Below are 13,445 nucleotides of genomic sequence, written 5' to 3'. Positions count from 1 at the left end.
TGGACACAATGAGGCAGCAAATACAATGACATACAATACAATAAAGTCTTTTCTAATATAGAAGCTGCTATTTTGAGTGCTATTTTACCTTTCTGAAGACTGGTGGATTTGGGAGTGGAGGACCGAAGTGTGGCACATCATCTCTTGCTGTGACAGAGACCTGCAATGCATCGTTCTTATTTAGCTAATACGTGAAGATATCTTATTAAGTCTGGCGATGACAAGCCAGATAAATGGACTGTCCTTCATTATTATCTCCATCGCTGTCTAGCCAATATAGAAACCAGTTTAACTGCAGTTTACTTACTGACATTTGTTGTTCATGAACAAATCAGGCCCTTGAATCAAATTTATTTCCATGAACATTATAAAATGATTCATATATGACCTGTGAAAGATGTATGCAGTCATGTGTGTTAGGAGCGCAGATTATTTATTAGGGTTTTGATGTAGGGCTCCATACTGTATTTGTCAATGCATGTTTTTACTGACTTGCTGTTTTTGCAATTATTTAAATGGATTTTTATAAATTCAATGCAAAATCATGTTATTAATTAATTAATTAATTAATTAATTTTTAGAAGGTAAAGGAAAAATGCCTGAAACAATTCCAGCCATAGTCAGACAAAGAAAAACAATCACTAATCAATACATTACAGAATTTGTCCAGTATAGAAAATCATGACAATGAGCCATTTGGTAGTTTAAAGAGTCGATTCAGATTCACAAGATCTGACTCACTGAAAACAACAGAAATTCCAATGCATACTATATAATAGTTTATTATAAATACATTTTAGATTATTTTATTTTTATACCCTGCCTTGTGCATTTATAGGTCCATTACAACCAAATGATGCTTGATAGAAATATATTAAAATATTGAATATATGTGTTTGGCATAATGGTTGGCATAAAAATTTTTTTCTACCTTGTATGTGGTGTCGTCTGTCCCGGGATTCTCCACCTGGACCAGGATATATGCATGAAGGAAGTTGGATGCGATCATGTCAGGCACAAAGGGTGTGGCCTCTTCTTGGAAAACTGCTGCCACTATGTCATTTCCTATATGTCTCTTCCTTTGAAGCTGTACAAGGGAAAAAAATGATTCATTAGGAAATATAGCCTCGGATAAGCGGTAGAAAATGAGTGAGTGAGAGGAAATATAGCCACAGATGCTTTAGTAAATTTACACGTTTATCATGTCTGATAAAACTAGATTATTAGGTGGTGTAGCTAAATGGTAGCTCTCAGACTAAATATCTACCTGTTGTGTGTCTCCTTCTGTGAATGGTAACTTAGTAGAGACATGGAACATAAGCTCCCGGCCTTTGAACACAGTGTAAACTGATTGAGAGCCTGTCTGCCCATTACAGACATCCAGACCACCTCGAAAACTAGAAGAGAGAAAGATCAGGCTCAGTGAGAAATCTGAAGCCTCAGGTCATTTCTTACTATCAGAATAATTTTCACCAATATACATTAGGTACTGTAATGAATAAGTCTAGGAGTAGAAAGGAATAGAATACTGAGCATCTTCATTTGTGATACAACAACCCGCCCCCCATCACAAAAAAAAAAAAGATTGTGCTTAAATAGCCATCCATTTAATAATAAAAGGTTTCTTTCTGTGTGATAAGATGCCCCTGTGACTCTTTATCTCATTTACCCTTTAAAATCCTGCAGTTCCACACAGTCTCCGAGGACTTGGAGGAACTCATTGAAAGCTGGTGTTTCCTCACTGTTTCCAAACAGCTCCTCTTCTGATGTCTGGGTTAAACAGAGAGAATATTTAACTATAATTTAATCAAAAAGGATTAGCTGAAGCAAGTGTAAGTTCAGCTAGGGTTATCAACTCATCTAATAACAGAAGTGGTTTAAGAGCTTTACATTCAAAACATACTACTGTATATAAAGTGCAAACCATAAATCCATACAATAGTTATTTGCATATATGGGTTGCATTGGTGAAAGTTTGTATCACTGACCTGACCAAAATTCTGGTAGATGACACCAAACTTGAAAGTATTGTTAAGCTCATGTTCATCGTAATTCATGATTAACTGAGACCCCTGTAAAGTAAGAGCAGGAGATTTCAACAAGGTTTGAAAATCAATCCAGTCAGAAATTGTTTAATCAAAGTCCCACCACAGAGCAAATTTCCCTCACAGAGTGAGTTTTCCAAGCTAATCTCTATACCCTAGAGTATTTGTGTAATTATCACAGACAAGATTTTCAACAAGTTTACTGAGAAAAGAAGGTAAAGCCTGTTAATTTTAAAATAGTGTATAATGATCATCCAAGGGCAGTTGAATTCTAGTGAACATATGCAACAGTTCTACTTTTTTCCTGATTGCTTCAGTTAAAATTATATGTAAATTGTTATACGTTATGTGAGTCTGATTGTACTATCATTACTCATAAAAGGTCGACAATGTCATCATTATGATTCTGTATTTAACTCCATAATTTAACGTCTAATTCATGTGTTTTTTACCTTATTTAATTGTATTTTAATTGTCTACCAGCAGCTTTGAAGAGAAAGAGGATTAACCAATGAAGACCATGCAAATTTATCTATTTCTCTTTAAAAAAGCTATAGGCCAGCTAGTTACACTCTGAACACAGGGACATTGAGATGATACCTGATGAAGTACAAAAGTCTATAGCAGGAGGAGACAAAGTCTTATGAGATAGGATGTCTTTGCTCTCCGTTACTAGCATGTTTATAATTCGGTGTGTGCATTTTGTGCAATATATGCAATATGTGCTGAGGTAGTGGGTGTTATATAGTGTATAGAAAGGTCCACTGTCTGAAAGTAATTCTTGTAAGAACTAAAATTCCCAGGTCTATAGACTGACTCACCCTAGGATACAGCACGGGACTAAACCTGAAGCTGCCAATATCTTCACAAAGGAGCTGCAAAAAGAGGCAGAAAGAGAGAACCACAGAATTAAACTCTGACGAAGGCTCAGCGCATTGATTAAAGTCAATGAGATACACTATTATTATCTCATGCAATTAACTGCTACGATCAAAGTGATCAGAATGGTTCGGGTTTAAAGAGAATACACATTGATGGCTCAAAGGTCAGCATGATTTCAGGGCTCACTCAGTGGAAATTAAAAGCTCTGCGTCATCACCTTGGCTAACTGAGGGACACTGGGGAGCTCGGGCAAACCTGTGACCAAAATCCTGTCATAGATTGTCTTTGCTGGAGTCCTGAGAGAAGGATTGAGGGCATCAGATTTAGAATTGATCAAATAAATAATTGCATTTCTATATAAATGCAATTAGCATTAAATATAAATGCATGTTGAATAGAATCTGTCCCAAAGCTGTTATTACCTTAAAATGATGTGTAGATGCTCCCGATCCTTTGTTTCTTCATGCCGGAGGGACATGACGAGGTTGCCATGGTTGCTGGCCGTGCAGTAGAAGTCAAGGTGTTCCTGTGAAGGGAGGTGTTTCAGAGTCAGGCATAGAGATTGCACAGGAGCATTTCTCCCCTATTTATATGTCATATACATGCCAATGTTATATACATGTTATATACATGCCAATGTATATAAATATGTTATGTTTTATCATCAAAAATATTAAAACTTCTATTCAAATAAAACTGATCCCTACTCCTTACAAAAATCTTCTAACAGGAAGCTTCACCATATACATATTTTTGTTGTTTGTTTGTTTATGATTTGAATCATTTATTTAACAATGCTGTTGCATAACCAGATATAATTACAATAATAATCTCTCCTGTTGGTTAATATTTTCCCCAGATGCTTACTTTGCCCAGAAAGTGGTTGCGGTAGGCTTGTATGCCATAGTTACTCTCCAGTCGATATCCAAATTCTCCCCCTGGGTTCATGCCTTCTTCATCTTCCTCATAATAACAACTGCTTTCTCCAGAGTTTGGGGTGGCGGCTGGAGTCTCAAGGTCTTCGACCCAATAACCTCCAAGCCGTGGAAGGATCACCTGAGGGTACGGTGGACCATCCTCTAACACCTGATGCACAGAAGACATATTTAGGAAAGTAAAATAAATGTGTTTCAAATCTTTAGTTATTTAGTTAATTGGCTGTGTGTGAAAAGCAAACAAACTGAGCTCTCTCTCACCTTTTCGATACTCAGATATGGAACGGATAAGTCATCCTAAAGGGAATAACAACATGTGAAAAGTTTTTTTCTCTCAAACTTTCACATTTTCATCATCTATGCACACACAGAAAAGTGCAAATACTATTTACAGATGCAGAGATGCACAGATGTGATGAACAGACATTATTAATAACAATACTGCACGCTGATAGCAGACAATACCTAGACTTTACATTTCCGAAAAACAATCATGCACATAACCAGAATGAGTATATGTCAGGGTAAAATGATATGAGAACAAAAAAGTGTCAATATCTTGAATATTATCAAGCTGACCTAATACTCCTCAGCAGGAGATTATAATAAAACTAATATGAGCTCAGCAAACCTATTTTTAAAACATCTTCTTTTGTTGGAAAATGTTGCTTCTTTGTCAAAATCAAAATAAGAAATATTAGATAAATTAGGTAAAATCCACATGTATTCAAGATATTTTCACTTTTTTTTACACTGCGAATTGACACATTGCTTAATTGGAACACTATAGGTCAGTGATTCAGGTGGTATCAGGTGGATTCGTGAAAATCTGGGAATAAAAGAAACTGTGCAACTATAATGATGTCTGGGTGTGTAAATCAACCTTGTGAAGAATGTACTCTGCTGAAATAAACGAGCAAATAAGCATTTTTGGTTACACTTAACGTAACATAACTGAACGCATAATATGTCATTAAATACAAACTGGCTCCAAATCTAGAGATTAAACTGTAATAAACAAAAACAGGAAGTGAATGCAACCGGAAACGTATTTGTTAGGAGACATTTATTAAACATTTATTTAAGGCGTCTCGGATGTAAGCGCTATAACATATGTGAAAACAGGGACTTAAGGTTAGGGTCTCTTGGACATTCCTGAACATTACCACTAACTATCAAGCATTTAAATCTGTGATGTGTTGTTTAGTAATATCTATAAGATATCGCAAAAAAAAAATTGTAATTGTAACAGCACAAAATACATTATGTTCATATAACAGCAGTCTGCTGTGTGTTATTCCCTACATCACTGCAACTCCAGGTGATATAAGTTTTGGCTAATATAAACAGAATTATATTAATCTGCTGAATCGTATATGTTATGTTTGCTTACAGTATATAGTGAAGGCTTGACAAAGATTGTACAAAATGTGTTGCAATAACATAAGTGAAAACTTTTTTATATCATTAAATATAAACACAAATTATTAAAAAGCTTGATGTGTTGTTCATTAATAAATGAAATCTATTTTGAATTGATAATTGCACTTCACCTCAAAACACCATACCATTGTTGACTCTGATAAGAACAAAACCTGTCATATGTTACTCCTTATAAATCCTGTGAAGTTCTCAAATCTGATCTGGTCAGAAAGCATTCCACATGAAAACATGCACAATAATAAACTTACAATGCTTTAATAAAGCTGAAGACCGTTGAAGCTTTCTACTTTGTCAAAGCTTTCCATCAAGGGATACTAGCGTTCCACAAAATCCGGTCTTTAATAAATAAAACATTGGAATTGCTGCCAAGTTGGAATTGCTGTGGTATGAGGAATGAGTATATATAGTATTATAAAAAAATTATTAGCTTCTGTTCATGGCCTGCATTGGCCAACATCACATCACTTCATTGTTAAATCTTTTCCTATAGCAGCATGCCACATTGTGTTTCAGTCTTATTTAAAACCCAGTGACACCACCTTTGACCTGTAGTGTAGCCTTAAGCTTATTATCTGTGCTCTGCAGACCTTTACTCCCTGTGAGCCTGGCCTCATCTCATCCACCTCAGACACCTGCTAAGGGTCAAGGTCAAACAGTCATGACATCATTGACTAGTTGATGTGTGAAATTTGCTCATTTTTAAGTCACATAATTTACTCTAGAAAACCTGTTTGTTAGGCAGACAAATACCTTTTTTTATATTCTTACCTCCATCTTTTCGAGTGAATCAAAAAATGGCGCAGACTGTGGGGGAAAAAATAAGATCAATTAATCCGTGAAACCAAAAGGCATAATATAATAATTGGTAAACATGACAGTTTACTCTTATTTGGTTGATTTGACACTAATAATGTGCCACTCACATTAAAATAATCTTAACAATTAAAAATAATAAATATAAATGTAAATAAATGTATTCCTTTATTATTATTTCTATCCAAAATGTGGACGAAGATAGAAAGAGACTTCGAATGTCTGTGTTCAGTCAGGCATGTTTTATTGTTAGTGATATTCTTTCCCCTTCCAAAACTAAAATAAATAAATAAATAAATGAATAAAACATTTTTTTGTTTCTGGGTCTAGGGACTGTCTGAGTCACGCTCTACTGATCAAGAAGGACACAATTTCTCCAACATCATAAGCTCTTTCTGCTCAATAAAAGACAAAATAGGTACTTTTTTGTATCCTATAGGCCTTTGCACTAGTGGCATAGCCAATTACCTCTTCTTCTCCCTGGACCCTGGCCCTATATCTTATTTATCATGGTTGATATTAACCAGTAGATGATCTTTCAGCATTAGTGTTTTGGCAAAATGGCAGAATGTTTTTTACATTTATGTCTTTCTCTCACTACAATAGTGAGCATGTATTACATCAATACCTCATGCAGTCCTGTACCGTCAGCAGACAGTCAGTACTGGCATAATGCTTGTGGAGGTAGTTAAGTTTAGGAGAGGAAAAATGATGTACTGTATAATAAAACAACTTTTCTTTTTTCCTTCTTTTTTAGTACAGATCTGATATGATGTGGTAAATACAAAAAAATGGTCACCACAAATGGTCAAATGGTCACTACAAAATCGTTTGATTTAAATCGATTCAGTTCCTTAGAAACAAACATATAACTTAATAAAAAACGATGAAGCCAGATTTATTTATAACAAACAAACATACAAACAAACAAAACGCAATTTAATTTTTATCCACACAGAATAGATGCTCACTTTGCAGTTGACCGTTGTTGTGTATCTCACTATCTTGGATGTGTCAGTATCGTTTTTCCATCAGCTTTAACTTGAATCTTTCACTTCCCCAATTTTCTCTCTAATTTGGTCTTGGCTAATTCCCACCAACCAGCCACTTCTCCCCTTTTATACAAAAAATATCAACTGTGGAGGTTTAGGGCTAACACGCTTCCTCTATGACACATGAAACCAGCCAACTGCATCTCTTTCAGTTGCCGTTCAGGCAGAGAAATACACTCAGATGTCATTATAACAAGCTTTGCTATTTCTCCTGTTTTATATATATATAAGCCCACAGATGCTTATGATTGGCTGATGTCACTGTACTTGACAGGGAAGATAGAGACTGTATAATCCCTCCCAATGAGAAATCATAGCCAATTTTGCTCCCTAGTCTCCTGGGCATGGATGCGCGCAGAATTAGTAGAATTGAAACTTATGATCTCAATATGAAAGAGTGCATGCTTTTCTGGTGCACCGTTCAGGAGCCTGAATATCTGCAACATATGTATTGCTGATTAGAATTTTTTATTTGTACCCCTTTAATAGAACCAATTAACCATTTAATACATTTACATTTACAGCATTTAGCAGATGCCCTTATGCAGAGTGTCTTACATTTTTATACAACTGAGCAATTGAGGGCTAAGGGCCTTGCTCAGGGGCCCAGAAGTGGGACCCTGGTGGACATAAGAATCGAACTCACAACCTTCTGATTGGTAGCCCAACACCTTAACCACTAGGCTACCACATCCCCCTTAATAGAACTGATTGGCATTCAGGTTTACATTTACAGTATTTGGCAGACACCTTTTTCCAGAGCAATTTACATTTTTATCTCATTTTACACAACTGAACAAGGTTAAGGGAGGATTAAGGGACTTGTTTAGGGCCCAGCAGTGGCAGCCTGGGATTTAAAATAATGACCTTCCAATAGGTAGTCCAACATCTTTGAAAACCCAAGCTTATACAGAATTTTTAATAGCATTAACAGTCAGATCTTGTAAACCCCAAAACGCAGCATAAATTATTAGAATTATTGCAGACTTTGCTGTATTGGTGCAGCACCTCTCACAGAGCAAAAAAAAAAAGATAAACAGAATTAGGTTTCCAATCTGTAAATTTATCTCCAGCTTCTTTGCAGAAAGTTTGCTGTATTCCTGAGTCATGCAATACAAAGGGACTTATCTCACCTTCAAGGCAGCAGGAGCAGTTCTTGGTGGAGATGGAGGGCAGTCTGCCAGGGGAATACTTGAGATGGTCAGCATCTCCTGCTTCCTGTAATATACATTGTCATGTAGGAAACATTAGAATTTTATACCAATTGCATACTACTTGATCGCACGGCAAACAGCTTCAGACCTTCAACCATAACCTTGGATGTACATCCACCCTTTTACACTCTCTAACTTTATCTAGAATGAGCTCGCTCCATTCCATCAGTATAAAGTTCATCCAAAGGAGATGGACCTCGTCTACCGTCATCCGTTCTACATACAGAATTCTTTAGAATTTAAGAAAAACTCAATCATGCTTTGACAAGCATGCTTTGCATTCAGTTCTCTCAGCTTTACATTTTTTATAGCATGGCACATTATATGGTATAAGATTGAATGTGTGTGTGTGTGAGAGAAAGAGACAGAAAGATGAACATGCCTAAAAATACCTGCCCAATAATTCATACAGTCTCTGTAGGACTTAAGAATAGCTTCCAAGGATCCATCATCGGACATGTCTCTAGTTCCTATTAGGCAGTCGTTGCCATATCATCCATTATACTTAATATAGAGGTCTCAGACGTTATGGCTGAATTTTTTTGGAATTGCAATCAGTGGCATATGAGAGGGCAAATATGTGATTTTGGCACACTGAATGCTTACAACTTGATTATGATAAAAGTAAAAGATCATTGTTAAAGCAGAAGACATATCACAAGATCTCAGCTTTCAGTTACTTAATTTTAACAGCTAAACCACCTAAGCCAGTAATTCACTCATTAAATTGATCCTTGCTGTGTCATAATCCCTATCTTTCATGCCCCAGAAAGATTCAGATTGGGGGAAAATCTGGTTTGACATTTTTATCGCTTCCAAATCCAGGCTGTTGCTGAAGTAACAAATGATTTCCAAACCAGCTCATCACTTTTGCAGACAGACTTGTGTAAATGTGTAGAGAAAGCCATCTTTAAGGCCTCAAGCACACAAACTCTCAACAGCATGTACACCATGTTTCATAGTTTGGCTTAAAAAAATCAATCAAACCTGTCAATACTAAAAATAATTTAATTATAGATATCAATCAACATCACCTCACTTCACATATATACAAATCAGTGTTTAAAGTCACGCAATAGTTGTTTTTAAGCTAATTTATTACAGTTCTATATTAAATAATAAATTGCTTGTCTGGTGGTTATGCATAAATTGTTACTAGGCACATAGAAGTACTACATTTATTAAGAAATAAAGGTTGTAAATAAGTAAATTAGAAACATCCCCTTTCCTTTGGTGTGTTACATGGCCTTAATTATCCACAACTAATCATAAAAACATGGATATGGCTTTTAAAATGCATACTTTGAGATTTGGTGCCTGGGTAAATATTCTTACATATTCCTGACTACAGGACTATACACAGTTCAATGTGTGCTCAAAATAAACTGCTGGTATTAGTTTAGACTTTATTAAAACTAGTTGAGGAACAAACACGCCCCTGGCAAAAACTGCTAATAAAATTTTATACTTTTTAGCAATCAGTTGGCAAACAAGAGGCAATAATGAGCACATAAGGGATTGAGCAAATCCATAAATTAATAAACAATAAACAATGTTCAGGAACAAATCAACGTAAACAAGACCTGGATTAAAAAAAGCCCTTCAATACTATAAGGTAAAGAGCAGAATGTTATTATATCATGTTTGTGTACATTTCAAAACTACGAATCACAATGTCTCTGAAAAGTACTAGTCCTCTTCAGTTGTAATCAATTATCTCTGACTGTTCACACCTGAGCAAGAATTGATGTGAACACATATACACACATACACACACGCTCACCCACCGCTGGCTGCCTTTGCTTCTGAGTATCTCTCTTTCTCGCTGTTTGCGTGAGCGGTGCAGGAGTCCGATGAGAGCCACAGCTGCACGTATCCCTGCTCTCCTGCAGCGCATCCTGGATCTGAGCTCAGACATGCCTCAGTCTCCTAGTCAGACTTGCACCTGGATTCAGTCTCAGTCTGCCTACATTACAGTGGCACTGAGCTTCAGCCCACGCTATTCCACTATTTCCTGAGATTGAGTGTCTTTGTGTTGGAGCATCCTTCATCATCTGTCTGTCTGTCTCTCGCTCGCTCTCCCTCTCTCACTCATTTTTTGTCTGTCTTACTCACGCTGCTCCACCAGCCCTCCCTTTCGGCTGGCATTTCGCTGCATCTCGCTCTCTCTCTCTCTCTCTCTCTCTCTCTCTCTCTCTCTCTCTCTCCATCTCTCCTCAGCTCATTAACCTCTGTGAGCCTTTATATGTAGCATATCTCCGTTCTGTGTCCATGTGCTATGTTATGATTCTCTCACACCTTTGTTTTTCCTGCGTTCTATGAAACGAGGGCAAATTGTACCACTTCATATCCTTATTCTCCTGTGGATTTTCTAATTATAATGGCCGTCTACATTTTCTGCTCTCTAACAAATACAAGCTCTTCTCCACCCCATTGGTGACAATTAATAGCACGATCCCGGAATGTTGATTTTAATTGCCATATACAATTACTGCAAATATTTACATGTATTTTCAGGAAGTCTGATGACAACAGGAGCAAATAAAAAATGACCAGTCATTGATTGCAACAGACTGTCCTATATTCGGGTTCAAACTCTAACTCAAACTAAATAACAAGGTACTAGGTGTTTACCTGTCCAACAGTTTGATTTATAGTTCTTAGCCTTCACATTTTTTCCTATAGCACACAAAATTTCCATCAGCACCATCCATTTTCCCACCATTCTTTTTTGTGGCAAGGACAAACTCCCTGAGATGACATGAAGAAACCTTGAGAGAAAGACTCGAAAGGTAAACCATAATCTTACCCGATAGATGTCCAGTATGTGAATAGTGTGAGTCCTCAAATGAGTACAGGATAGTTACACAATTACAGTTGGAAATCCTGGGTGTAGATCTACAGTGTGCAGGTAAAACGGTCTACTAAAGCAAGGGTACGTTTTAGGGGAGTGCAAATCTTTTTTTTGCTGAAACCAAGCACAGGAGCAGAAGGTGAGTCACAAATGCAGAAAGCTCCTAAAAGAAGTAGACCTTCAGGATAAAAGGGACATTTTCAGATGGTGTTATCTGATGAGTTGGCAGAGTGAAATACTTTTAAAGGATATCATTTGCAAAAGAATGCCTAACTTTGGTGAATGGCTATCACGTCAAGTCACATGGCTTCGATTGAGTCTTTATCCCACATAGAAGAATGGTCAATAATGAGATGCTGCCAGCATGCAAATTTGCTCTGTCCCTGTGAATCTAGTTTCCACACAGCACCTTGCAATTGCCAATACTTATTCACGAGGAGATGATAATGTATTCTGAGTCCACTGTAAAAACTAGCTTTCCTTTCTAACACATGGAATGAATTTGGCATACAGACAGTATTGCAGTCATATTAAATTCCAAGCAGAGGTGAAATGCAACTAGTTTGACCCTAGCGGTAAATAGCATGTGGGGCTTCGGCAGATGTGTTAACACTTTCAGTCACAGAGAATGCATACAAATGCTTAAGGGTGTTATTTTCTAAGCAGGTGTTCTAAAACTGATGAGATATCCATGCCAACATTCCCTCAGAAGCTGCAGTCCACAAATGCATGCGGCTTTTTATTTATTTTCTATATTGAAAAATACATTTCTTGACAGATCATGACTCGTCATGAGATCCATTTTTAACTGTGATGTAGCTGAGAGAGAGGAACTCTCCTTTCCTCTGCCTCTTTACATTTCTAATACTTTTTTAAAGACAAAAGAATAAAAAATAAAAACACATCCGGTTTAGACCAGGCCGAGTTTGGATCTGTATCTGAATATGGAAATGGATATTTGGAGCACTAAAGAGACACGGAATTACAACCCTAATGATACTGTATGATGATGATACATCTCTCTTGTCCTCAATGAGAGTGTTATCTGTCTCTTTACATGGGCTTCCAATCCACTAATCCACAACCAATCTAGGACAGACTGAGCAAATCCTCCTATTAGATATATAGTATATAACATAAAAATATATAACTATTTTGATTAACACAGCAACATTACATGAAATACTGGATAATTGTTTATAGCCTTTATTAACAAAATAGATGTATGTCATCCTTGTAGATGAGACTTCTATTTCAGTAAAGCAGACAGCAAGAGCGCAATAGACACCTGTTGTCTGCAGTGTGATGGAAAAGTCAAAGAGAAATCGATGGCTGTGAAGGCTGGAGGTTAAATGCAGTCTATAGCGCTGTATAGACTCAGAGTGCTTCATTAAGACCATTCATTCAAGCAGACAGGCAAAGAGAGGCAGAAACTCTTGCGCCTCGATAAGCACTCACAGCTGATGAGATGGGAGACATGCTCAGGGACAGGTGTTTAGTGTGCATGGCCATGTGTGACAGCTCTACACGCACACACAAACACACACACAGCTTAAACACACCATGGCATTGGATCTCGGTGTGAATGTGTGTACAGGTCTATGGAACTGTAATGGAGCCATGGTGGTTTATTTTTGCCGGTATTCTTAACTATATTCCCTCATTAGTTTTGATCATTTACATACTCACATTCCACTTTCTTTGGTGGGTATTGCTCATGAATGCAACTATCCAAACAGCCAATCATTTGTTAGCAGCAGAATGCATGTAATCATGCTGATACAGGTCAAGAGATCAGCTCAACCATCAGAATGAGGGAAAATGTAATTTCGGTGATTTCATGGTTGTTGGTGCCTGGATGGACTGGTGTGAGTATCTTTTTAAATATTTAAATATATATATAGATATATCTCACAAGTTCTACTCATTGAAAATACATTTTATGAGACAGTTATGAGAGATGATGAAAGGTGAAACCAGTTTGAGCTGACAGGAAAGCTATGATAACTCAAATAATTAATCTTTACAACTGTGATGAACAGAAAAAGCAACTCAGAAAACACAATGCACCAAATCTTGAGACAGAGACAGACTAAAATGGCAGAAGACCACATTCTCTCTAATACTTTCATCTGAGAACCTGGACAGTTGAACAGTGGAAAAACATTGTCTAGACTTTTTACAATCTCTAACTGACTACATTCTAA

At 36.8% G+C, this 13,445-nt stretch overlaps 2 protein-coding genes across 3 annotated transcripts in view; one reads left to right on the top strand and one right to left on the bottom strand.

Annotated features, from left to right (window-relative positions):
- The window catches only part of LOC132860195 (methyltransferase-like protein 27), a 242,299-nt gene that overhangs the window by 16,094 nt on the left and 212,760 nt on the right, over window positions 1-13,445 (top strand). The window lies entirely within an intron of this gene.
- rap1gap2b (RAP1 GTPase activating protein 2b) overlaps window positions 1-13,445 on the bottom strand; it is a 39,072-nt gene that overhangs the window by 8,858 nt on the left and 16,769 nt on the right. For both annotated transcript variants that reach the window (XM_060890742.1, XM_060890743.1), the window contains 12 exons: window positions 8,304-8,388; window positions 6,074-6,109; window positions 4,124-4,159; window positions 3,795-4,013; window positions 3,350-3,453; window positions 3,145-3,223; window positions 2,867-2,920; window positions 1,989-2,072; window positions 1,670-1,770; window positions 1,268-1,397; window positions 932-1,087; window positions 89-160 (listed from right to left, as the gene is read on the bottom strand). In XM_060890742.1, the coding sequence (XP_060746725.1) occupies window positions 89-160; window positions 932-1,087; window positions 1,268-1,397; window positions 1,670-1,770; window positions 1,989-2,072; window positions 2,867-2,920; window positions 3,145-3,223; window positions 3,350-3,453; window positions 3,795-4,013; window positions 4,124-4,159; window positions 6,074-6,109; window positions 8,304-8,388 (1,156 nt within the window). The remainder of the gene's footprint in view (window positions 1-88; window positions 161-931; window positions 1,088-1,267; window positions 1,398-1,669; window positions 1,771-1,988; window positions 2,073-2,866; window positions 2,921-3,144; window positions 3,224-3,349; window positions 3,454-3,794; window positions 4,014-4,123; window positions 4,160-6,073; window positions 6,110-8,303; window positions 8,389-13,445) is intronic.

This window comes from Tachysurus vachellii, chromosome 17, assembly GCF_030014155.1.
Source record: "Tachysurus vachellii isolate PV-2020 chromosome 17, HZAU_Pvac_v1, whole genome shotgun sequence".
In the NCBI taxonomy this organism is placed as follows: domain Eukaryota; kingdom Metazoa; phylum Chordata; class Actinopteri; order Siluriformes; family Bagridae; genus Tachysurus; species Tachysurus vachellii.
The sequence above is the reverse complement of the archived record's forward strand: the minus strand, read 5'-3'. Positions and strand labels throughout refer to the sequence as shown.